A 23,670-nucleotide genomic window follows, 5' to 3' on the forward strand; every position below is an offset into this window, starting at 1 on the left:
GGCTCGACACACGGGAATGAAGAGGGCCGCATGCACGCACATAAACACAAACCCATGCGGACGGCACCGCTCTCTCTCTCTCTCCCACGTGCGCGCGCACACACACACACACTCACACACACACAATCACCCAAAGCCTGCAAATACACACACAACAGACACCCTTGTGCCACCAATGACACTTACACTCAACGCTCACACGGAAGGTCTCTGGAACTCTTCCATACATACGGACCCCTGTGAAAGTCGCACGCCCAGGTACGCCTGAAAACACACACACACGCAATATGCCCATGGAATAGCACAGACAGCCAGGCGAATTTCTACTCGCCTGCACACACACGTTCACGTGCACTGGGAAACACAAACACCATGCAACACACACACACGGTCCCCGCACACAGGCATGCACATTGACCGCCCAAACACAGACCAACCCACGCATGGCCAAAGACACCCTCAGGAAACAGACACCCAAAATATTTGGTCTCCAGTACACAGACATGCACACTTGCCAGGAACACACACAGATGTGTACATGAAAGATACACACACTCACACAACACATGGAGGTACAAAACATCCCCGACACACAGAAACGCACACTTGGCCACACACATACACCCATGTGTCGCATGCAAACACGCATTCCCATTAAATATAAACACACGGTGCCCGCACAAAGGTATGTGCATGTGGGCCCACACGCGCGCGCGCACACACAGACACACACACACAAACAGACAAGCCATCTGTGTGGAAACACGCAACACACACCAACTCACAAGTGCTATGGCACACAAGCATGCGCACTTGGACACGCACATTAACACATACGTGGGCATGCAAACATGGAAATGCAGCACATAAACACCCTGGGCCCCTACACACTGATGCACACACGTGGCCTCCCAAACACACACACCCATGCGCCTGCAAACACATACTCTCGAAACACACCAAGACACATGGTCTTCGGACCACAGGCATGCACCCTTGCCACACACTCACGTGCGCATGCAAACTCACACACACTGCACAGACACACAAGATCCCCGGGAAAGGGCCATGCTCAGGGGGCCGAACGCACAGGCACACATACACGAACCCACATGCGCTGACACACACCCGAAAGTGTACGTGGGCATGCAACTCCCTCCCACACAACCCACTCACAAAGCCACAGTGCCCAGCACTCAAACCTGCCTTCCGTCACACGTGCTTGGAACTGTCCCCTGTGGGCAGGTGGTGCGGCGCAGGAGGGCTTGGGTCTGCAGGGAGCACAAGGAAATGCCTCCATCTTCTCCTCGGGACACGTGGGTTTTGCAGTGCTCCTGACCGGTTGAACGCATGGGAACCGATCACAGCATGTGGGGCACGCTTCCAGGTAGCAAGGCTATTGGGCCAAGCTCCTCAAGCGGTGTCAATGAGGCGGTGCCTGGAGCCACCAGGCGACGAGGGTCCCGCTCGCCAGGACCCTTCCCCGCCTGTGTGCCCTACCCTAAAGGACAAGGCTCCCATGAAGAGAGGTCTGCCTTTGACCGAGCTCCTCGTAGACCCTACCTAGGATGGGGGGTGCTCTGTCCGCATGCCGAGCCCTGACCTCCACTGCCCTGCCCCCATGCTGAACTTCACCGCCACACATGGAATCCCACAGGCCATGGGGTGGAGGGTCCCACTAGGCTGACTGCCTCCTCCCCATATCCTGGCTCCAAGTACAAACCCACACACAGACGCAAAGAACTTCTTAACTTGTTTATGCCTCTCTCGCCTTCCCCACATAGGTGCTGGATACTCTCCAGAGCGGGCACTGGTGATCCTTTTCACAACTGTGACCTGTGCAGGCAGAGCACCACGTAGATTCGTCCACACATCTCTCACAGCGGTGGTGGCCTCCTCGACGATTTCTTGTTGGTAAGATTCTGATGCTCTGAAGTGGACACGTCCACACAGCTGCCATGCACACGATACACACACACACACACACACACACACACACACACACGTCCACACAGCTGCCATGCACACGACACACACACACACACACACACACACACACACACACACACACACACACACACACACACGTCAGGGATTCGTGAAATTGCATAATACCAAGGATAGCCGAGGCGGTGTTGAGGGTGTCCTCTGTCCTCGTGGGATCCCTCTTCCAACTCAGCTAGAGCCTCACGAGCCTCCTGCTCAAGGCCCAGTGCCATTCCCTAGAATGGCCGTGTGGCTGTGCGAGGCCACGGGGTGGTCGGGACTGCGGAGGGAAGTTGGGATTCTGGGCACAGGAGCGGGAATGGAAGGAGGCAGCCCCACTCGTAAAGACACACAGGACATCCCCAAATGAACGAACGGCAGAAGGCCTGAGAGGGGGTCGACGGGCACGGGTGAGGGTTCAGAGAAACGGGGTGGAGAAGTCTTCCTTCTCCGGAGTGACCTGGGACATTCCAGCTGCCATCCTGGGGTCCCTGAACGTGCCCGCATGGGCGCACCTGCCTGGATGGGGACCCTGAGTTCCCCGAGGTTCCCCTCTCACCCTGCCAACCGCTCTCTGGGTGAGCTGGGGCCAAGGCTCCCCTGAGCCTCAGTGTCCCCGCCGCCAACCAGCCTGTGTCCCGGCACCTGCCACACACACAAGTCAGGACCCAGCGCCCCCGGCTGCTCACCGACAGGCCCTCTTCTCAGTTCATTCTCTTCGGCTGCCTTCCTGCCTCCGGTAGTACTGCAGGGGATTGGACCACAGGTCTTCGATGATGACCTGGTGGGGAAACAGACTAGCTGAGCAAGGAGCCCGGGCCCCGTTCCCAAGCACCGGGGCCCAGGCATCACCCCGGCGGACGAAGGCCGCAGAGTCCCCACCTCGGCGATGCCGTCAGACCCTGGGGAGCAGGGATCACACAACCAGTTGAAGAAGTTAAGGCTGGTGGTTTCGTGCCTGCGCCTGGCAGCTCCATGTGCATTGTCCCAGAACCACTGCACTGGAGTGGAATGAGACGCCCGATATCCTGCAGGAATGGAAAATTTAGGAAAGCCTCTCAACGGCCTAGCAACCAATCCCTCTCGGCCTCTCTCCCTCTCAACCTCCCCGCCTCTCTCCCTCCGAGGCAGGGTCCCGGCCCTGCCCCCCCCGGGCCCCCCCCCCCGCCTACCTCCCCTTCCGCTCCCAAGGGCCCCCTGCCCGACCCCAGCACCCTCGAAGCTCAAGCCCACTCTTACCGGCAATGCTAAGGTGATACTCCTTAATGATCACTTTGTTCTGGAAGTAGGGGTTGTTCTCAAAGAAAAACATCAACCTGCAGCGGTACTTAGGACGGCACAATTCCTCCACCTACCCCGCCGGAGGAAGAGGAGGGCACGTGGGAACGTGTCCTCTACGTATCCGGGGCTGCTTGCCTGGCTGCCGCTCCTAACCACTATGCCGGGCCCATTCCTGCTCAAAGCCCACTCCCACCGGACCTCCCCCAGCCTCCGTCTCCCAGGACTGACCTCCAACTTGGTCATGAAGCTGAGCACGTCTCTGCCCTGGTCACCCGTCACGGCTGATATCTTGGGGTGATTCAGGATCTGCTTTGGGTCAAGGAGTCTCGGCAGCCCTTGCTACGGTACGAGAGCCAGGAGCGACCCAGCCCTTGCCGGCTGAGAGCAAGAGACCCGGACAGTGCATGTGCAGAATCACCAGGCACGGCCGGGCTCCCAACGTCCTCATCTCCTGCCCTATCTTCCCACCTGCTCAACCCTGGGGAGTGCCTTGGATTCCAGCACCTCAGAGGCTGCCGGCACCCGACAACAGGGGAAGGCCAAGGGCCTGAATGCTCTCCCTTCCCACGGGCCCCTGGCCTGTGCGTGTGGCCTGCAGGCGGTCACTTCTTTGGATGCCTGGATGTGCTCCCTCCCACGCTCACGTCTTCTTTGCTTGTGTGTTTGCCTGAGGTCTGGTAACTTTGAGGGGCCTCCTGCGCCCAGGAGGGGGCCGCTCGGCTCACGTGGAGCACGGCTGCACACCCACGGCCCAAAGGCTGGTCCTGGCAGAGTCAGCGAGTGAGGGAGGGAAAGGAGTAGATGGGGGCGGGAGGGAAAGCAAAAGAGAGACAGGGACACAGAGACCCCACACCGGGAGGAACGGACAGAGGGGGAGGGCACAGAGGACAGAGCGAGGGGGCGAGCGAGGACACAGAGGGGGAGAGCCTGGCAGGGAGGAAAGGTGCATGTAGGCGCCTGAGCCTGGGGCCTCGGCCTGGCTGTGTGGGGCTGGTGGAGACAGGTTTGCAGCACCCCGGCAGCGCCGTGTCTGGGTTCCCGCGGTCTGCCGAAGCGAGGCGGCCCACTGACTGGCTTGGCAACCCGCGTGCGGACGAGATGGTGGGTCTGCCCTGAACTCTTTGGAAAACCACGCAGGGTCTGAAGGACAGGGAAGGGGTTCGGGCAGCCTCCCCGTTTGCCCCATGTCCCAACAACGGTTTCCTTCCAATAGGTTTTCTGAGCCAAGTGGGATTTGGGCTACACTACTTGTCGAAGGCTGTTGACCCGTGTTCCCTGAACCCCGCAAGCCTGCTGGGAGAGCTGCAGCCCCAAAGCTTCCGCCTGCAGCTTCTGATCACACACGGTCTGGACAGGTCTTAGCCCCTGCGTTCTCACGCGCGCCCCGATCCGCCTCCTTCTGCTGTGCATTATCGGGACCGTGGGCCCACTCCCACCTGGGGAAGGGGGTTGGAACCCTTCCCCTCAGCGCCCATGGCCGTGGCCGTGGTTCTGCTGCTGCCCTCCCCCCGGTGCTCCTGCACAGCAGCCAAACCCCACCAGCCGGAGGAAGGATACGGCCTGGGCCCAGAAGCCAGGGATGCACTGGATGATGGCCCTCCGGCGAGCCAGGTGAGAACTCCGCTTCTGATTCACCCTGAGCTTGTGCCGCACGTAGGCCCTGGTAGCTTGGGCATCCAGAGAGCTGAGCGCTAACTGCACAACCTCCAGCGCGGCCAGCGGGGCCCCGGCTGGCTCTTCCTGCGGCAGCTCCTGCAGCTCCTCGTCCTGTTCTGCTTGAGTCACCTCCCCGTCTTCCACGGCCACGACCTCCATCACCGCCATGATATCCTCCGCCACCAACACCAACTCCTCCCCCGGGGCGGCCTCGCCTCTGCGCTGCCGGTTTTCAGCCTCCAGCGCAGCCTCTACCACTATGCCCCCCCAGCCTAGGGCCTGCGGCGCCCCCGCCTCGGCCCGGGCGCCTGCCTCCCCACCGGCCCCCGAGTCGTCACCGGCCCCTCCGCGGACTAAGCTGGTCAAGGATTCCGGAGCAGCCCCGTCGTCCCCGGACGGCGCCTCGCTCTCCATGGGGCCTTGGACCCCAACCGCGACAGCCGCGGAAGGTAGGAGCTGGGGGGGCGAGCACGCGGCGCCGGCAACCGCCGAGCAGTTGAAGCTCTGGCGCCCACGCTTCGAGGCGGGCTCCTACCGGAGAATGGGGGCCTGGCGGACGCATGCGCACAAAAGCCTGCGGACTCGCGGCGTCTGGGTGGCGTGGGGGTGGCGCCCCCGGCACGCATGTGCCCTTGGCGGGATGTTACCACCCCCCTCAACCCCTCACGCCCAGGATGCTGAGCCGCCCGCGTGGTCCAACCAGCGGCACGGCGGTGGGCGTGGCCGCAACCAGCCCCGCCCCGCCCCTCCCGGGAGCCCGCCCTCTGCTTCATCTCCTCAGGGGTGGCGTCCGGGCCTGGACCGTGGCATTTTCTTCGCTGACACCTACCAGGCCATTCCCGGGAGTTCCCTCGTACCACCAACCTCGTGTTCACACTCTCATCCGTTCCACTGGGAACACGCTGCTGGCACCGGGAAATTCACAGCCAGCCGCTCAATAGGGTGGCCCCCGCCGCCCGGGAACCTCACCCGGCCCCTTCTTAGTCACACCGGGGGAAGCCCTGCACTCATTAGCTGGTGCTCCAACCACTGCCACATGGCTGTCCACAAGGCTTCCACCCCTTTCGCCGCCCGGTGCGGGAGGGAGCCAGGAGGCGGCCCAGGAGGATCCAGCACGCAGGCTCGTCCCCGCCCCAACGACCCGCCTCTCCTAGAAAGAGAGGAACCGCACACAGATCATTGGCCTGGCATGAGCAAGGAGCCAAGGTCCGAGGCCACCTCCGTGCTCACACAACCACTGGCACAGCCCCAGTCAGTTCCGGGATTGGGACTCTATGGCATGCTAATGGGCGGGCCAGGTAGCCTAAAGAGTAACTCTGCCGGGGGCCTGGGTGGCTCAGTCTTTAAGCTTCTGCGTTTGGCTCAGGTCATGATCCCAGGGTCCTGGGATGGAGCCCCGCATAGGGCTCCGTGCTCAGCGGGGAGCTTGCTTCTCCCTCTCCCACTCCCCCTGCTTGTGTTTCTTCTCTCGCTGTGTCTCATCTCTGTAAAATGAATAAATAAAATCTCAAGAAAGAAAAAACGGTAACTCTGGGGGTGTTCTTTCGTCAAAGCCACTGGTAGGATTGGTTCCCACCGTACTTACCTCTGCCTGGCCCTTCCTCTTTGCTTTCTCCCTCCTTGTCTGACCTCCGCGTTCCCTTTTCCTGGGTCTTTCTTCCCGCCTCACCATAACTGCCAGGGATGTCCGATCTCCAGCATAATGGTCCACGGAGACAGCTTTAATCCGCCTTGCTGAAGAGCTGTGGCTGTCTTGGCTGCCCCAGCTCTGCTGCAAGTTCTTCCTTGGTCTGTCTGTCCCTGAGTGGAGTGCCAGTCGGGGAGGGGATGGCAAAGTGAGCATTGGCGGCACACCCTGCCCATTCTCAGCTACCCACAAGGCCATTCTCGACACTCCCGCACTCCATGCCGGTCCCTGCAGGGAGGCGTACCGGAATATGGAGGATGTAGGGCGCCTTGGGTGCCAGGAAGGCCCAGTGGGTGACGGCAAGGATGAGGCGTTGGTGTCGTATCGTGGGAGGGCCTCAGGTACAGAAGAGGAATGTGTCGGGCCGCCCGTGACGGGAGGGGTGGTTTTGAACCGAAGGAGGCAGGAGGAACACGCTTGGGGTGACGTGCAGGGTTCTGGATGGTAGGGCGTCAGCGTTTCAAACTCTACTGGTCAACGCAAACCAGGGACTTTGCAGGGATGACAACGCCCGGCCGTCTGCAGGGGAGAAGCACAATTATCTGAGACTGTCCCTGACTCAACCCAGTCTGTGGGTTTACTGCTACAGTCCAAACTGAATTTGGTCTTGTATACATGCCCAGGACACTAGAGGAGCGTCCTGAGTAAATAGTGCACCCAAAACAACGCATCATGGAGATCGAGAAGCCTGGGGGGCGGGGGGCCGGACAGGGAGCGGGGGAAGAGCGGGAGCGGCGCGGAGAAGGAGAGGAAGAGGGAGGGTGGACAGAGGGAGAGGAACAGAGAGGGAGAGGTGGGGATGCGAGGGAGAGAGGAGGGCAGAGGAGGAGGCAGGCCTGGGGACAGGGTGGGCGGGGGAGGGAGAGAGGGAGCGAGGACGGGCGGAGTCTGGACGGAGGCTGAAATCTGTACATTGCCAAGCCCACAGGCTGACAGCAAACATTCCCTCTTGGACGTCAAGAGGAGATCTGAAAGCACCCGTGGACCTTCAGACAGATCCCACTCGGTCATGCGGGGTTCGGTGGAGAGTTAAACCTCAAAGAAATGAAGTGAAGGGCTCCACAGAGGTCTGCGGGAAACCCTCATGCCCACGACTGACATGTACGACTCGGGAACGTCAGAGAGAGGTGGGGCAGAGTTACTCACGTAGCAGTTCCACGAAGACCTAACGTGACAGGGTTTGGAAGTTGCCCGACAACCCTGACTCTGCCCATCCAAGGAGCACTATGTGCGCCTAGCGGAAGACACGCGCCGAAGAGACGCCCAGGTCACTGGGGAAAGACACATCTCTCGGCAGTCTACAGAGGTGGGACTGACTCACCACACACTGGGGATCCTCAGGGAGAGGAAGAGCCAGCCTCCCCTTCGGATGCATGGAGGCCAGAAGGCAGTATGTGATAGGTTCGATATGTTCAGAGAAAAAAGTAGTATAACGTGCAGGCCATGTTCGGCACCAATGACTCAGAAAATTTTCACCAGACAGAAGGTGCAGGAGTGGGAGGGTGAGCCCGTGGCTCGGAGGGGGGGGCTGGGCGTGGAATGGAGCTGGCAGCCGGGGCTCTCTGCTAAGGAGGGTCCGGCCGGCCGAAAGGAGGCGTGTCCGTGATTCCGCTAAGTCAAGCTGCTAGCCTGAAATAAGGCATCCCCCTAAAGTACACCATAACCAACACCAGAGCAGGTTTTGCCTATGGAAATCCTCCGCGTTGCCTATGGGGCCCCAAAGGCAAATGCGTCCAAGGAGGCATCCGTGTGCGTACCTCTGCTGAGCACGCACAGACCTGTATCTTGGAAGCTGGAGTGTGCCCTTCCGTGGATTCATGAGAGACAGCCAGGCGCAGGCCCCGGGCGCCTTTCGCCAACCATGTCCCTGGTATCGACAGACCCGGGTCCCGCCAGGCTAAGGTGTTCACTCAACTGGGTGTGGGGAGAGCCCCGACGAAGGTGCGTGCAATGTAGATGCGGTAAAGCACTCTGGGGTACAGGAGTTTTCTTCTCTGAGTGCCCAGGCTCTTGGCCGCGTCGCTTCGAGGAAGGAAGAGGCAGACCAGACGAAGAGCGCTGGGCAGCAGGGAAAGTTTTATTCAGCCGGAGGACAAAGCTCCCCGAGAGTGTTCCCGGGTTCCCATTCAGACTTGGGGGTTCTTTTGAGCTCTTTCCCGGACGTTGAGATTGCGCCCCCTGTGGATTACTCGCCAAGGTGTGCCAGTCAGGATTTGGAACACGCCCACGTCTCCGGTGCTGATGGGTCTTGTGGGCTGACATCTGGAGACTAAGTGCCTCAGGTTGTGACAGCGACCGATATTTCATGGTTAGTGGCTTTGTTTTGGGTCGTCCTGCAAAGGTTCCCCCCTGCAGAGGCTGCCAGACAGAATGCCATCGTGGTCTTGTCTGAGCGTTCACACGGGAATTCTGCGTGGGTTTGTCTAAGCTGTCCCGGCACCCTGCTTTCCTGTTGGGGACCCTGGCCCCGAAGGCCTCAGCGTCCAATTGAGTCCTGACATCTGGGGCTCCCTGATCTCCCAAAGCTTCCCCCCCAAACCTCGCCTCACCCTTCTCTCCGGGCCGTGCCCCAACATCACGCCTTTACGCGAGCGCTGGTGCGAGATGCTCCGAGTGGGGGACCCTGTGCCCACCTCTTTCCCCGAGCTTTACATCCTCTGCCAGTCCCTACCAAACGGCACATGCGTAGAGGACTACCCTGCGGTCCCCCGAAATGGCCCAGGCTAGGACCCCTTCAGACCATGCGCCAACATGGGATCTGACCTGCTCCCGCTGCGGATTATGAAGTCACACTTTCTTCTGAGCCGCGCAAGCAGAGCCAGGGGCCAACAGGCGGGTACACCGGCATTACCAGACCAAGCAGCTGAAAGGAAGGGCCCTTCGGTGGCTCAGTTGGTTAAGCCGCTGCCTTAGGTTCGTGTCATGATCCTGGAGTCCTCGATCGAGACCCACGTCGGGGGGGGGGGGGTCCCTGCTCAGCGGGGAGTCTGCTTCTCCCTCTGACCCTCTTCGCTCTTGTGCTCTCTCTCATTCTCTCTCTCTCAAATAAAACAGTAAAATCCTATAAAAAAGGAAGCTGAGAAGACCGATCTCCCCTGCAGCCGGAGAGAGCCAAGCCTCCCTCCTAGAGCCTCAGGGGCCTCCGCCCACTCTCTAAGGGGCAAGGCTAGATCCTACAGATCATCAATTCCACAGGCTGACGCCGGACAGGCGATCGGTCCTGCATAATGAAAGGGACAAGAAGCATCCTTGCAGTTTGCCTGCCGAACGCTCCTCCGGGAAAGAGCCGCCGCAATTCCCGGAAGTTGTGGAGCGGGGAGCCCCACGGGGAGGGCCGCGGTCGGGGACAGGAAGGTTAGTATCGCCCTATCAGGGTCGGGGCTACTGCCCGTGCAGCCCTCTTAGCTGGGGATGGAGAAGAGTGTCATGGGGCGAACGCTGACATCTCCCCACTGTGCTGGCAGCAGATTCAGTCCTCTGCCAGCATCCCTAGGCCCAGGCGTCCCAGGCCAGCAGATGCCTGCCTGGGGGAGGAGCACCCCAGGGGCTCACCTCACCGCCTCCCAGGTGCGGCTTGCGACACCTACTCTCTATGCTGCGGGTCTTTCCATGGACCTACGCACAGAAGGCTAAGGGATATCGGCCCCAGAGTCATCATGGGACAGAGAGCACACGCGAGGTTGGCCCGGCCCTTACACTTAGCAACCGTCAAACCCTGTCCCTCCCCTCTCTCTGCACCCTGGCCTTAGGGAAATAGGGGGCTAGGATCCTGGGGAAGCATGCGTGCGTCAGTGTGTGAGTGTCAAGACATGTGAGTGAAGAAGCCTTTGGATGCGTCAGTGAGTGAGAGTGTGCCTGCGTGAGGACTGAGTGGGCGTTTGTCAGGGGCGGTGAGTGACGGAAGGAGTGTGTATGTGGGGGGTGCCTGAGAGTGAGTGTGTGTGTCAGTGTGTGGGAGTGCCTGAATGAGTGTGTGGGGGTGTGATTGTGCACCTGCTTGTGCATCTGAGAGTGTCTGTGTGTGTGTGTGTGTCGGTGTTCCCCACAAACGAGAGCCTCGCCCGGCGCCTGAATGAATGTCGTCTTCCTACCTTCCCACCTCCCTCTGTCGCCTCTCCCACCGTCCCTCCATATGCCCTGACCCACCCTCGCTATTACTGTGGCTGGTCCTGAGAGTCCAACCGTGTCAGCAAGAGCCTGTGCGCGTTCCAAGGCATGAAGAGCACCGGCGCTGGGTTCAACGGAGTGATGAACCTGGGTTCTCCCGCGACTCCCCCGTGGCGTGTGCAGTGGATGTCTGAGGACACCCACCAGGGAGCATCCCTGGACGACTGTTTTCTCCATCCAGCGAACGTGGGTGCTGCACCCGGTCGGCCCCGGCTCATCGCTCCTTTCCTTGAACGTCCTCATTTCCCCAGGGAAGAGATGAGCCCCAGGGAGCTGGCCTTGGTCCCATTTCCTCTCCCTGCTCAGCGCCCCCGCACCCCAAGGGAAGGACCTCTGGCCCCTGGGATGCAGTCCCCGTGCGTGTGTGCCCTAGCCCTCTGGGCAAGCATACAGGCCAAGCCATTCCATGGGCTGGCGATGCCCAGGCAGAGAAGTCAAACACCCACACGAGGCCGATGTGCTCAGGCAATCCCCCGACCCCTGCCTCAAAGAGGAGCGCAGGCACGCGAGCGACCCCGGGCGCGCGCACGCACACACACACACACACACACACACAGGCACACACACGCTCACCCACACACACATACACGGACATTTGACTTTGTTTTTCAACCTTTTAATATTTTTCCAGGGTTCCTGGCGCCTCAATCTGCCGATGTTTCGCCCCGGCACAGGACTTCAGTTACTTCCCGCGCAGATGGACCGGCCAGACCTTTCGGCTCCACCTCAAGCTTGTGGACTGGCTTCGGTCAAGTGCGATGCTCCCTCCTATTCATCTCAAATTCATGACGCTCCCTGGGAGGGACAGACACACGGACACGCAGACAGACACACATACACACCGGCACAAGGGAGGAGACACCTGGGTACACTCTCCGGGCCATAGGTTGCTTCAGGGTTTGAAGGCCCTCTGCGGGATCCGCGGTCACTCTCCCATGCCACTCCCTGCTGCTGACTGTGATCGCCTTACCTTTCCTCCACCCACGTATTCAACTAATTTGTGCACGCTGGCCAGTGCACTCGGCGCGGCTGGGGGCGGGGGGAATGGAGCTGCCTATGGAAATGAAGGGGTCAACTGTGGTGTCCAGACCCACACAGACAGGTGACGGGGCGGCGGGGTGAGCCTTGGTGCCTGGATACCCAGACATCTGTGCCAAGCGTGGCGGGAGGTAGCTCCAGTGGGCCCACGTGTAAGGCGGTGTTAGGAGAGCTGTGGGTGGGGTTTATGGACTCGGAATGACAATTCCCACAAGTGCAGCTGGCTTTGACTCTCCAGCTCGGCTCATGGAGGCTGCCTGGCCCCGCCTGCCTCAAGCTTCGCCAGGCAGAAGCCGTTTGGCAATGCACTTATCCAGTCTTCCTGTCGCACGGTGATGCCCTTTGGACTCAGGGTCCCTGCGGCGGAGAGTTCCTCAGAGCCTCAGTGTCTCCATTGGTGGAGCCAGGTCCCACGGGCACCATGGTGCACAATTTGGCACCCACACCCCGAGCACCTCACCTGTCCTCCTCTCGGTTCCCTCTCCTGGGGCCTTCTTCCTCACGTAGTACTGCAGGGGTTGGGCCACAGGTCGTCCATGATGATCCGGCAGGGGAAACGGGGCAGGGTTCAGAGGCCCATCCTAAGCTGCCGCCGAACCCAGCGGGGTCCTTCCCGCTGTTTGTCGCAGGGCCCCACCTCAGCTATCCAGCTAGACCCGGCAAAGCTGTGCTCAGAGAACCAGTTGAAGAAGTTAGGACTGGTGTTGTGGTGCCTGCGACTGTAGGCCTCCTGTTCATAATCCTGGTGCCGCTGGATGGGAGTGGAATGTGACGGCCCATACCCTGCCGGAAGACGAGTTTGGGAGAAGGTGGAGGGTATGGAATCGTGTTTGGCCCTCCCTCCTGGACCTGCGACCGCCCATCCTGGCGGCGGCCTCTTAACCACAGCCCTGAGGACACACTCCTTCACACGACTACATTCTGGAAGTAGGGGTTCTGGCCAAAGAAGAGCAGGACCTTGCGGCAATCGTGGGGAACCCTGAGCTCCTCCACCTCCCGGGTGGCAGATTGGGGGAGACGGGGGTGAAACCTCTGTCGAGCCGAACCTCCCCGTCCTGACTTTGGGGATGGATCCCTTCGGCATGCTCCCCTCTCCCGTCCCGCGCTCCCGGCTAAGGCGGCTGTACAGACCTTCAAATCCGTCATGTAGCCAAGGAGGGCGTGATCTTGCTTCCTGATCACGGCTGACATCTGTGGGTGTTTCACAAACTGCTGTAAGTCAAGGACCCTCCGAGGGCTGGAGATGAAAGTGCTAGAACTACAGTGCAAGTCTGGACAGCAGCTGGGCACTGCTTCCCCTCTGCTCCCCCGGGTCATACTCCGTCCACACGGACTGCCTCAATGCCCCCGGGCCCCCTCACGGGATACTGCAGGTCTCAGCACTCACACAGGGGGCTGAGAATCCTCAGAGACAACCCCTCCCGCCCCAGGCCCACCTCCGCAGCTCATCCTCCTCTGCTGACAGCCAGACACAACCAGCTCATCTCCGGACAAGCACACCTTCCTGCCTCAGGCTGAGCAGGTGGGCACTCACAACCTCCGCCTGCCACGTTACCCCGAGGGGAACCTGAGCTTAAGCTGGACCTGTTTTGTGGGAAGACGCCCTGCTGCGACTCCTAATGCCTAATTGAAAGCTGGCTCTCTGGTCCTACACCTCCACTGGACTTCGAGAGCCTCGTGTGACATCAAGGGCAGCCAGAGGCCCCCAGCCCCCACCCCCACCCAGGGCGGGGATGTCCAGGCTGTCCGGATCACCAGGGCATGGGCGTGGCCACCGGAACCCGGGGAGTTGGGGTGGGGCTGGGGGTGGGGGGTTCACCTCCAGATGTATATTGATACTCAACGGCCCCCTCCCTTCGGTACTTCTTGCTCTAGCCCGGCCACATCGGGGTCCCTCCATGACAGCGTCAAGGCTACAGCCTTGGCCCAGAAGCCAGGGATGCACCGCATAAGGGCGCTTCGGTGTTCCAGGGGACGCTGCCGCCTCCGACAATAGCTCAGTCTCAGCCGAGAGGAGGACCTGCTGGCTTGTTTATTCTTGGGCTCCAGCTCTGACTGCAAGGCCTCTAGAGCCTCGAGCGGGGACGGGATCGGACCCCGCCGCCCCTGTGGCTGTTCTTCCCCTTTCTGCTTCTCCTGCAGCTCCTGCGCCCCTTCTTCCTCCTTCTGGCCCTCCTCCCTCTGGTCCTCGTGCTCAGCCTCCTCCTCAGCCTCTTGAGCCTCCTCTCCCTCCTCAGGCTCCTCGCACTCCCCAGCCTCCTCTGCCTCAGCCACCTCCTCTCCAACATGCTCCTCCTTAGCCTCCTCCACCTCAGCCTCTTCCACAACAGCCTGCTCCTCAGCCTGTTCCTCCCCCTCCTCTTGCTCAGCCTCCTCAGGCCCCTCCACCTCCTCCTCTTCCTCGGGCTTCTCCTCCGCCCTTGGCTCCTGCTCAGCCTCCTCAGCCTCCTCCTTCTCAGCATGCTCAGGCTCCCCCTCCTCCTCCCTGTCCACATCCTCCTCCTCCTCCCCCTGCTCCTGCTCAGCGACTACAGCCTCGTCGCCCTCTTCCTCCACAGCCTTGTCAGCCTCCTCCTCCTCCTCCTCCCCCTCCTCCTCCTCCTCCGCCTCCTCTCCCTCACCATCCCCCTCCCCCTCCTCCTCCGACTCCTCAACCTCCCTAGCCTCGTCTTCCTCCTCCGTGTCAGCCTCGTCTACCTCCTCCGCGGCCTCCTCCGTGTCCTCCTCGTCCTCTCCGTCCTCCCCCTCCAACACGGCCAGTTGCAGCACCAACCTCAGGTCAGCCCCCACTAGGACCAGCTCCACCACCAGGATGGCATCCTCTCTCTCCCATCGCTCCTCCCCTTCCCGCACAGCCTCGTCTGCCATCCCCACACCTATGGCCTTCAGCGCCCCCGGCGCGCCCCGGGGGCCTCTAACCCCGGGCACAGACACCTCGTTACCGGCCCCTTCCCCGACTGAGGCGGGTCCAGGATTCTGGGGACCGCCCCGCCTCCCCCGAAGCCCGCCTCCCCACCCCCGGACCCTGCCTCGCTGGGGCAGCTGCGAGGGAAAGGCTGGAGGTGTGAGCGCAGGCCTCCGCAAGCGGCTCGGCAGGTGGGGCTCCGTCGGGCGCCCAGGGGCGGCGACCGATAACGGTCTCTTCCCGGAGGCTGCCGGACTCTGGGACGCATGCGCACAAGGGCCTGGGGCCGGGTGTCCAAGGAGACGACGTAGGCGGGGCACCCGTGCGGCCCTGGAGATATCGAGTCCCTGAGCCACGCCCAGGACCCAGCCCCCCTGGCTCCTCACTGACAGGCCCTCCTCTCATTTGGATCCCTTTGGCTGCCTTCCTGCCTCAGGTAGTATTGCAGGTGTTTGGGCCACAGGTCCTCGATGACGAACCGGTAGGGGAAACAGGCCAGCCGAGCACGGGGCCCGGGTCCTGTTCCCAAGCAGCTGGGGCTCAACATCACCCCTGCTGACGAATGCCGCAGGTGCCCCACCTCGGCGATCCTGTTAGACCCTGGGCCGCTGGGGTCACCAAACCATTTGAAGAGGTTAAGGCTGGTGGTGTTGTGCCTGCGTCTGGCAGCTCCACATTCATAGTCCCAGGACCACTGGACTGGAGTGGAAAGAGATGCCCTCTATCCTGCAGGAAGGGAAAATTTAGAAGAGGGTCTCCATGTCCTAGGACCCACTCCCTCTTGCCCTCTCTCCCTCTCATTCTCCCATCCTCTCTCCCTCCTGGGCAGGTTCCTGCACCCGCCCCCTCCTGGGGTGGCCCATGCGCACCTCCCCTCCTGATCCCACGTGCCCCCCTGCCCACCCCTATCATCCTCGAAGCTCAAGCCCACTCTTTCCGGCAATGCTAAGGTGATACTCCTTAAAGATCACTTTGTTCTGCAAGTAGGGTTTGTTCTCAAAGAAAAACTTGAACCTGCAGGGGTACTTGCGATGCCACAATTTCTTCACCTGCCCCGCCGAAGAAAGAGGAGAGCACATGGGAACATTTCTTCTGTGTGTCCCATGCTACTTGCCTGGCTGCCCATCTGAGCCAATTTGCCGGGTCCCCTCCTGCCCAAACCCCTCTCCCAATAGGCCTACCCCAAGCCTCCGTCTCCCAAGAATGACCTCCAAATTGGTCATGTAGCTGAGCTCGTCTCTGTCCTTCTCACATGTCAATGCTGATATCTTGGGCTGATTCAGCATCTGCCTTGAGTCAAGGGGCTCACCGCCACGTGGTACAGAAGAGAGCCAGGAGCAAACCAGGCCTTCCCGGCTGAGAGCAAGGGAACCGCTAGTGCAAAAGTGCAGAAACACCAGGTACTGCCACACTCCCAAGCTTGGCAGCTCCTGCAATTTCTTCCCACCTGTTCCACCCTGGGGAGTACCTTGGCTTCAGCACCGCTGAGGCTGCTTGCGCCCAACAGGGTAAGGCCAATGGCCTGATTGCTCTCCATTCCCACGTTTCCCTGGCCTATGCGTGCGACTGGCAGGCAGTCACAGCATTGAATGGCTGGATGTGCACCGCCCCACGCTGACGGCTGTGTTTGTTGTGTGTTTAGCTGAAGCCCCGTGCCTTTGAGGGGCCTCCTGTGCCCAGAAGGGAGCCACTTGCCTCACCGGGAGCACGGCTATGCACCCACGGCACAAAGGGTGGTCCTGGCAGAGTCAGCGAGAGAGGGAGGGAAAGGGGTAGGTGGGCGCAGGAGGGAAAGAAAAGAGAGAGAGGGACAGAGAGACCCCACACCGGGAGGAAGGGACACAGAGGGAGGGCAGAGAGGGCAGTATGAGAGGGCGGGCGAGGACACAGAGGGGGAGAGAAGGGCAGGGAGGAAAGTCGTATTTAGGCACATGGGCTGGGGCCTGGCCCTGGCTGTGTAGGGCCTGTGGAGACAGAGTTTGCAGCACCCCGGCAGCGCCGTGTCTGGATTCCCGCGGTCTGCTGAAGCGAGGTGGCCCGCTGACTGACTAGGCAACCCGCGTGCGGACAAGATTGTGGGTCTGCCCTTTACTCTTTGGAAAATCACACAGACTCTGAAGGACTGGGAAGGGGGGCGGGCAGGCTCTCCATCTGCCCCATATACCCATCAAACTTTTCCTCCCAATGTATGCTCTGAAACAAGGGTGCTTTGGGCTATACTACTTGCCGTTGAGGGTTGACCCGTGTTCCCTGAAGCCCGCAAGGCTGTTGGGAGTGCTGCAGTCCCTATGTTTTGGCCCACAGCTTCTGCTCAGACAGGGTCTGGATGGGTCTCTGCCCCTGCGTACTCACCCCCGCCCTGCCCAACCCTGGGACGCCCTCCTATACTGTGCATTATAGGGATCATGGGCCCACACCACTTTGGGCTTTGGGCTTGGGATGGGGAGAGCCCTTCCCCCCAGGACTCATGGCCCTGGCTGTGGCTCTGCTCCTGCCCTCCTCCCAGTGCTCCTCCACAGCAGCCAAGCCCCATCAGCTGGAGCAAGGATACGGCCTGAGCCCATAGGCCAGGGATGCACTGGATGATGGCCCTCTGGTGAGCCAGGTGAGAACTTCGGTTCTGATTCATTCTGCGCTTGAGCCACAAGTAGGCCCTGGTAGCTTGGGCATCCAGTGAGCCGAGCGCTAAGAGAGCAACCTCCAGTGTAGCAAGTGGGGCCCCGGCGGCCTCGGGACCCAGCACTGACTCTTCCTGCGTCAGCTCCTGCACGTTCTCTTCCTGCTCAGCTCACGCCAACTCCTCTTCTTCTGACACCATAACCTCCACCACAGCCATGATATCCTCCATCACGACGACCAACTCCTCCCCCGGCCGGTCCACGCATCTGATTTCCCAGGCCTCAGCCTCCTGCACAGCCTGTGCCACCTTCCCCCCTCACCCAGGGCCTGTGGCAACTCTGTCTCACCCCAGGCGCCTGCCTCCCCATGGGCCCCCGGCTCCTCACGTCCCCCTCCACGGACTAGGGTGGTCCAGGATTCCTGGGCAGCCCCAGGGTCCCTGGACCATGCCTCGCTCTCCATTTGGACGTCGATCCGATCCTCGGAACGGAGTTGCGACAGCGGCAGACGGAATGAGCTGGAGGTGTGAGCATGAGGCTCCCGCAAGCAGTTGGCAGGTGGAAATCTGACGCCCAGGCCTAGAGTCGGGCACCTATCAGAGGCCGTGTGCCCGCGGGATGCATGCACGCAATGGTTTGGGGCCAGGTGGCTTCTAGGTCGAGGGCACGTGGGCTACCGGTACACGGCATTGGCTGGATGGAACTCCATGGCCAAGCCCAGGATGCTAACCAGACACCGGGACCACTCAGTGGCAAGGCGGTGGTCAGGGCCTCACGCGTGCCCGACCCTCTCCCCAGGAGGAGCCAGCCAGCTACCCAGGAAGCCTGATGGTGTGCCCCCTCCTCGGTTACCTCGGCCTCCCAGCTGCACTGAGCACCCCTCACACACCCACTCCTATGCTGAAGCCCCACCCACACCCCCACTGCCCGCGCGAACTGCTCCTGCGGCCTCTTAGGGCACGCCGTCTGCTTGTTATTTTTGCCGAGAATGCAAAGCTGTCCCTCACCCTTCCGAAATAGACACCTGTAAGGCTATGGGCACTGTGTGCGTCACTGGGAAGCCTGCTCAAATGTGCGTGGAAATGTTCAGCCCAGGCCCTGGAGTATGAATAGTGTGATTCCAAGGGACCAAGGCCCCGATGCTGTCTGCCTGCTCGGGGGAAATGTGCGGCTACACTTTGTCCCCGTGCATGCCCTTTGCTGGTCAGGAGCAGAATGACGAAGGGTGCTCTGTAGATCGCTCTGCCTGTCCTTTCCTCACACTCTCCTCTCCGTCCTCCTCTCTGACTTTCTCTTCCGGCGCTCTTTCTCTGACCCCTCTGGCTACACGGCTTCATCCGGAGGGAGGATGAAGATGCGTCTCTGAGCAGCTCCTTTCCCGGGAATTCAAAGCCCTCTCCCGCTTTCGGACCAGCAGCCAGGCCGGTGAGCCTCGAAAATGTGCCAAGCTGGGTGCCCACACAAACCCACGCTCACATGCTCACACAGACACGCAGTGTGTTTGGCATGGAGGACAGAGGGACGCATGCATTTCCTGGAGCCAAGAGCATACAGCCAAGTGGACACTGATGCCCCTCCCGAAGAGGAAGCTTGGGTGAACCTGTGGAGAGGGTGGCAGGTGGATGCTGTCCGCTGGCTGGGTGACCTCAGTGCCCCCTCTTTAGAAGGCCAGGTGGCAAGGAGGTTAGGACGCCATCCAGGGGACAGGCAGCATGAATGCCTTCACCACCAGAGACGGAGTGTCTTGTGTTGCATGCTGCCAACAGCACGAATGCCCCGGCAAGGGGTTCCCGGCTCGTCTGCCCTGCAGAAGAGAACACATCCACTCTCAAGTTCCCTGCTCCTGGCCAGCCGCATGAGACCATGAGTGGAACATCAAGCGGGGCCATCACATCCCCAGAGTGGGCCCCCAAATGTGGTGAGAGAATGCCCAAGTGTGGATTCGAGCCATCAAAGTAGGCCTGGGGCCGATGGTCTGGTGCCAATGCAAGCCAGGCTCTCCAGGCATCAGCGACAAGCAGGGCTTCATGCACTCCCGCACTCCCCCGTCTCAGTAGGGGAAGTGTGAACATATATCCAGTCATAGTCCCCGACTGGGACTCCATGCATTTCCCCAGGAGTGGATTTCATATGCACCCCCATGGTCTTGGACCGTGGTTTCCATGAGTTCAGGCTTCATGTGGATGTTGTCCACATTCACTCTTACTCTTGGGTTACATCCATGCAATGACAGACATCTGGCAATGCCCTTGCTGGCGATGGAAGATGAGAGGGGCCACACAACAAGAGGTATGTGGCCCGGGAAGGAGAGTGAAACTCCTAGCCATTTTCCACAAACACAAACCCATGCATACAGGCTCCCCTCTCTCTCTTTCTTTCTGACAGGCCTATGCGCACAAACACGTGCACACAATCTGTGTCCCACAGGCATGCATGTGCTGCACACACCCACTTACACACACACGTGTATGCAGACACACTCAGATCACATAACTCAAAAAACACACGCATCCTGCACACAGGCATGCGCACTTGCCCGTGCAAACTCACACAGCTGTGCTCACGAACACACACAAAACACTCACAGAAGTTCTCGGCACAGCCATACATACATGACCTGGCACTATCACACATGCCCCCCTCAACCCAAGAACTCACGCACACACACATGCGACAAATACACATGTTAATTGGCACATATGCATACACAAGTGGCCCTCACTGAGACACATGCACACACACCTGCCCTGAGGATAACCACAGGGAAAAGAATCACACGGTCTGCGTCACACAAGAATGCACATTGATCCACACCAACACACACAGACGCACGTGCTCATGCAAACACGCACACATGCACTCAACACAATGTCGCTGGCTCACTGCATATGTGCTGACCTTCCCAACACACACACTCACACACATTTCCACATATAGTTCCACACCCACAACATAAAAAACCTTCTCCAGTACAGAAGAATACACAATGGGCCCTGGAAACACACACAGACACATACACACACACACAGAAACATATGGACCCTACAGCTCACAGACACTCAAAAAACACACACGGTCTTAGGTACACAGGCATACACCGCTGTTCCCGCACCCACAGAAATTCACACACACATGAGCTCATGCCAACACACACAGCCACATGTGTTTTTGTCACACAAGGTTGCACACATGACCACCCCAGTACACACGCAGTTGCTAAGACAACACATGCCTACCCAGCATGCACACATTCTCCAAAACTGAGGCATGAGCCCTTCGCTACATATGTGTGTACACATCCACACACACACACACACAATCACCCAAATGCCTGCAAACACAGACACACAACAGACACCCCTGCACACTCAAGCACACATATTTCAACATTCACACGGAAGTTCTCTAGCAAATGTCCATACATATGTAGCCCCGCAGAAAGTCACACACCCAGGTGCGCCTGAAAACACACAGGTGGCATACACTCATGGACTAGCACAGACACCCAGGCAGATTTGTGCTCACAAGCACACACACATCCAGGTACACTGGGAAGCACAGACACCACATGACACAAACGGTCCCTGCACACAGGCATGCACACTTGGTCGCAAAAACACAATCCACCGTGCATGGGCAAAGACACAATCAGGAAATAAACACCCAAGACATATAATCCCCAGTACACAGGCATGCACACTTGACAGGAACAGACACAGACGTGCACAAGAAACACACACAAACACACACTCTCACAACACGGAGAAGCACACACTGTCACAGGCACATGGGCACGAACGCATGACCACACACATACATATATGCACACATGTAAGGACGCATACACATGAAATGTAAACACACATGGTGCCCGCACACAGGTATGTGCACTGGGCCACACACATGCACACACACACACACACACACACACACACACATGCACATCCGTGTGCAAACACACACTCAGGCAACACCCACCAACTCACAAGGTCTGTGGCACACAGACATGCACAATGGCCTCAGACACCAACACATACGTGGGCATGCAAACACGCAACACATAAACACCCAGCGTCCCTACACAGTGGCACACACATGTGGCCTCACAAACACAACACCCATTCACCTGCAAAAACTCTCTCCCGATACACACACCAAGACACAGGGTTTCGGTCCATGGGCATGCACACTTGCCACACATGCACATGCACATGCAAACACACACACCACACAAACACACACAAAAAAGAGAGAGGTGGGAGGGAGTTAGTCATGCAGCAGGTGCACGAAGACCTAATGTGACAGGACTTTGCAAGTTGCCCGACAACGCTGACTCTGCATATCCAAAGAGCCCAATGCAATCGTAGCGCAAGGCACGCTCCAAAGAGACGCCCAGGCCAGTGGCCCAGCGAGGCAAAGACGCATCTCTCGGCAGCCTACAGAGGTGGGACTGACCAACCACACACCGGGGATCCTCAGGGAGAGGAAGAGCCAGCTTCCACTTTGGGTGCACGGAGGCCAGAAGGCACTGAGAGATATGATCGACAGGTTCAGAGAAAAAAACTACTGTAATGTGCAGGCACGTTCAGCACCAATGAGCCAGAATATGTTCACCTGACATAAGGAGAAGGAGTGGGAGGATGAGCCCGTGGGTTGGAGGGGTGGGGGTGGGATGGACGTCGCAGGTGAGGCTTTATGCTAAGGAGAGACGGGCTGGCCGAAATGAAGTGGGTTGGTGAGTCCATTAAGTCAAGCTGCTAGCATGAAATAAGGCATCCCCTTAAAGTACACGCATAACAAACACCAGAGCAGGATTTGAGTGTGGAAGTACTCTTTGTTGCCTATGGGGCCCCAAAGACAAATGCGTCCAAGAAGGCATCCGTTTGTGTTCCGCGGCTGAGCACGCACAGAGCTGTATCTTGGAAGCCGTGCGGTGCCCTTCCGTGGAGTCATGACAGACAGCCGGGAGCAGGCCCCTCATGCCTTACGCCAACCATATCTGTGTTATTGGACGACCTATGTCCCGCAAGGCTAAGGTGTTCACTGCAACTGTGAGTGGGGAGAGCACCGAAGAAGGTTCGTTCAACGTAGATGTGGCAAAGCACTCTGGGTTACAGGAGTTTTCTTCCATTAGTGCCCGGGTTCTTGGCTGTGCCGCTTCGAGGAATGAAGAGGTTGACCAGACGAAGACTGCTGGGCTGCAAGCCAAAGTTTATTGAGCCAGGGTACAAAACTCCACGAGAGTGCTGCCGGGTACCCATTCAGACTTGGGGGTTCTTATGAGCTCTTTCCAGGACCTGAGAATGGGCCCCTTGTGGATTCGCTGCCAAGGTGTGGCTAGTCAGGGCTTGGATCACAGCACCGTCTCCCGTGCAGATGGGTCTTGTGGGCTGACATCTGGAGACTGAGTGCCTGAGCTTGTGACAGTGACCGATGTTTTATGGTTAGTGGCTTTGTTTCGGGTCGAGTTGCAAAGGTCACCCCTGCAGAGGCTACTAGACAGGATGCTATACTGGTCTTGTCGGAGCGGTCAAATGGGACGCTAGTGCGGTTTTGTCTGAGCACTCCCGGCTCCCTGCTTTCCTGTTGGGGACCCTGGCTGTGACACCCTCAGCGTCCAATTGACTCCCAACATCTGGGGCTCCCTGATCTCCCAAAGCATCCCCCCTACCCCCGCCTCACCCTTCTCTCTGGGCCGGGCCTCAATGACACGCCGTTGCTCGAGCGCTGGAGGGATATGCTAAGAGGTTGGGGACCCTGTGCCCACCTCTTCCCCCAAGCTTTACATCCTCGGCAACACCCTACCAAACGACGCAAGTGTAGTGGACTACCCTGCGTTAACCCGAAATTGCCCAGCCTAGGACCCTTTCAGACCATGCGCCAACATGGGGGCTGTCCTGATACCGCTGCGGATTATGAAGTCACACTTTCATCTGAGCCGCAGAAGCAGAGCCAGGGGCCAGCAGGCGGGTACCCTGGCATTTACACACCAAGAAGCTGAGAAGAAGGGCCCCTGGGTGGCTCAGTTGTTTAAGCGGCTGCCTTCAGCATGGGTCATGAACCTAGAGTCCCAGGATCGATTCCCACATTGGGCTCCCGGCTCTGCGGGCAGTCTGCTTCTCCCTCTAAGCCTGTTCGCTCTCGTGCTCTCTATCTCTCATTCTCTCTCTCAAATAAATCAATAAAATCCTTAAAAAAAGAGGCTGAGAAGACCGATCTCCCCTGCAGGTCGAGAGAGCCAAACCTTCGCTCCTAGAGCCTCAGGTGCCTCCGCCCGCCCTGGAAGGGGCAAGGCTAGGTCCTACAGAGCATCAATTCCACAACCTGACGCC

General features: G+C 59.4%; 2 protein-coding genes and 2 long non-coding RNA genes across 4 annotated transcripts; all 4 read right to left on the bottom strand.

Moving 5' to 3' along the window:
- Positions 1–1,740: 1,740 nt before the first annotated feature.
- On the bottom strand, positions 1,741–3,333 carry LOC148161710 (testis-specific Y-encoded protein 1-like). Its single transcript, XM_088020624.1, has 4 exons — positions 3,226–3,333; positions 2,869–3,014; positions 2,676–2,767; positions 1,741–1,953 (listed from the first exon to the last, which is right to left on the bottom strand). Exons 1-3 carry the CDS (start codon positions 3,296–3,298, stop codon positions 2,696–2,698), a joined length of 291 nt encoding a protein of 96 aa, XP_087876750.1. The 5' UTR covers positions 3,299–3,333; the 3' UTR covers positions 1,741–1,953; positions 2,676–2,695.
- Positions 3,298–5,494, bottom strand: LOC148161711 (testis-specific Y-encoded protein 2-like). Its single transcript, XM_088020613.1, has 2 exons — positions 4,825–5,494; positions 3,298–3,573 (listed from the first exon to the last, which is right to left on the bottom strand). The coding sequence occupies exons 1-2, from the start codon at positions 5,335–5,337 to the stop codon at positions 3,298–3,300; spliced, it is 789 nt and encodes a 262-aa protein (XP_087876739.1). The 5' UTR covers positions 5,338–5,494.
- Positions 5,495–5,596: 102 nt separating this feature from the next.
- LOC148161712 (uncharacterized) lies at positions 5,597–7,284 on the bottom strand. Its single transcript, XR_015767394.1, has 3 exons — positions 6,855–7,284; positions 6,509–6,723; positions 5,597–6,407 (listed from the first exon to the last, which is right to left on the bottom strand). It is a non-coding gene; the product is annotated as an uncharacterized LOC148161712 (long non-coding RNA).
- A 4,093-nt stretch (positions 7,285–11,377) lies between these two features.
- On the bottom strand, positions 11,378–12,470 carry LOC148161713 (uncharacterized). The gene is made up of 2 exons (XR_015767391.1): positions 12,276–12,470; positions 11,378–11,572 (listed from the first exon to the last, which is right to left on the bottom strand). It is a non-coding gene; the product is annotated as an uncharacterized LOC148161713 (long non-coding RNA).
- Positions 12,471–23,670: the final 11,200 nt, after the last annotated feature.

This window comes from Eumetopias jubatus, unplaced genomic scaffold (assembly GCF_037043125.1).
Source record: "Eumetopias jubatus isolate StellerSeaLion01/CBP00866 unplaced genomic scaffold, mEumJub1_p1.0 scaffold_86, whole genome shotgun sequence".
In the NCBI taxonomy this organism is placed as follows: domain Eukaryota; kingdom Metazoa; phylum Chordata; class Mammalia; order Carnivora; family Otariidae; genus Eumetopias; species Eumetopias jubatus.

Bases quoted from the DNA above. Each gene is read 5' to 3' on its own strand.
- LOC148161710 (XM_088020624.1), bottom strand. From the start codon at position 3,298: ATGTTTTTCTTTGAGAACAACCCCTACTTCCAGAACAAAGTGATCATT. The intron at 3,015-3,225 runs GTAAGAGTGGGC...CCATTCCTGCAG, and splicing joins GTATCACCTTAGCATTGCCG to GATATCGGGCGTCTCATTCC. The intron at 2,768-2,868 runs GTGGGGACTCTG...TTTCCCCACCAG, and splicing joins GGTCTGACGGCATCGCCGAG to GTCATCATCGAAGACCTGTG.
- LOC148161711 (XM_088020613.1), bottom strand. From the start codon at position 5,337: ATGGAGAGCGAGGCGCCGTCCGGGGACGACGGGGCTGCTCCGGAATCC. The intron at 3,574-4,824 runs GTATCCTTCCTC...GACCCAAAGCAG, and splicing joins CTGGCTTCTGGGCCCAGGCC to ATCCTGAATCACCCCAAGAT.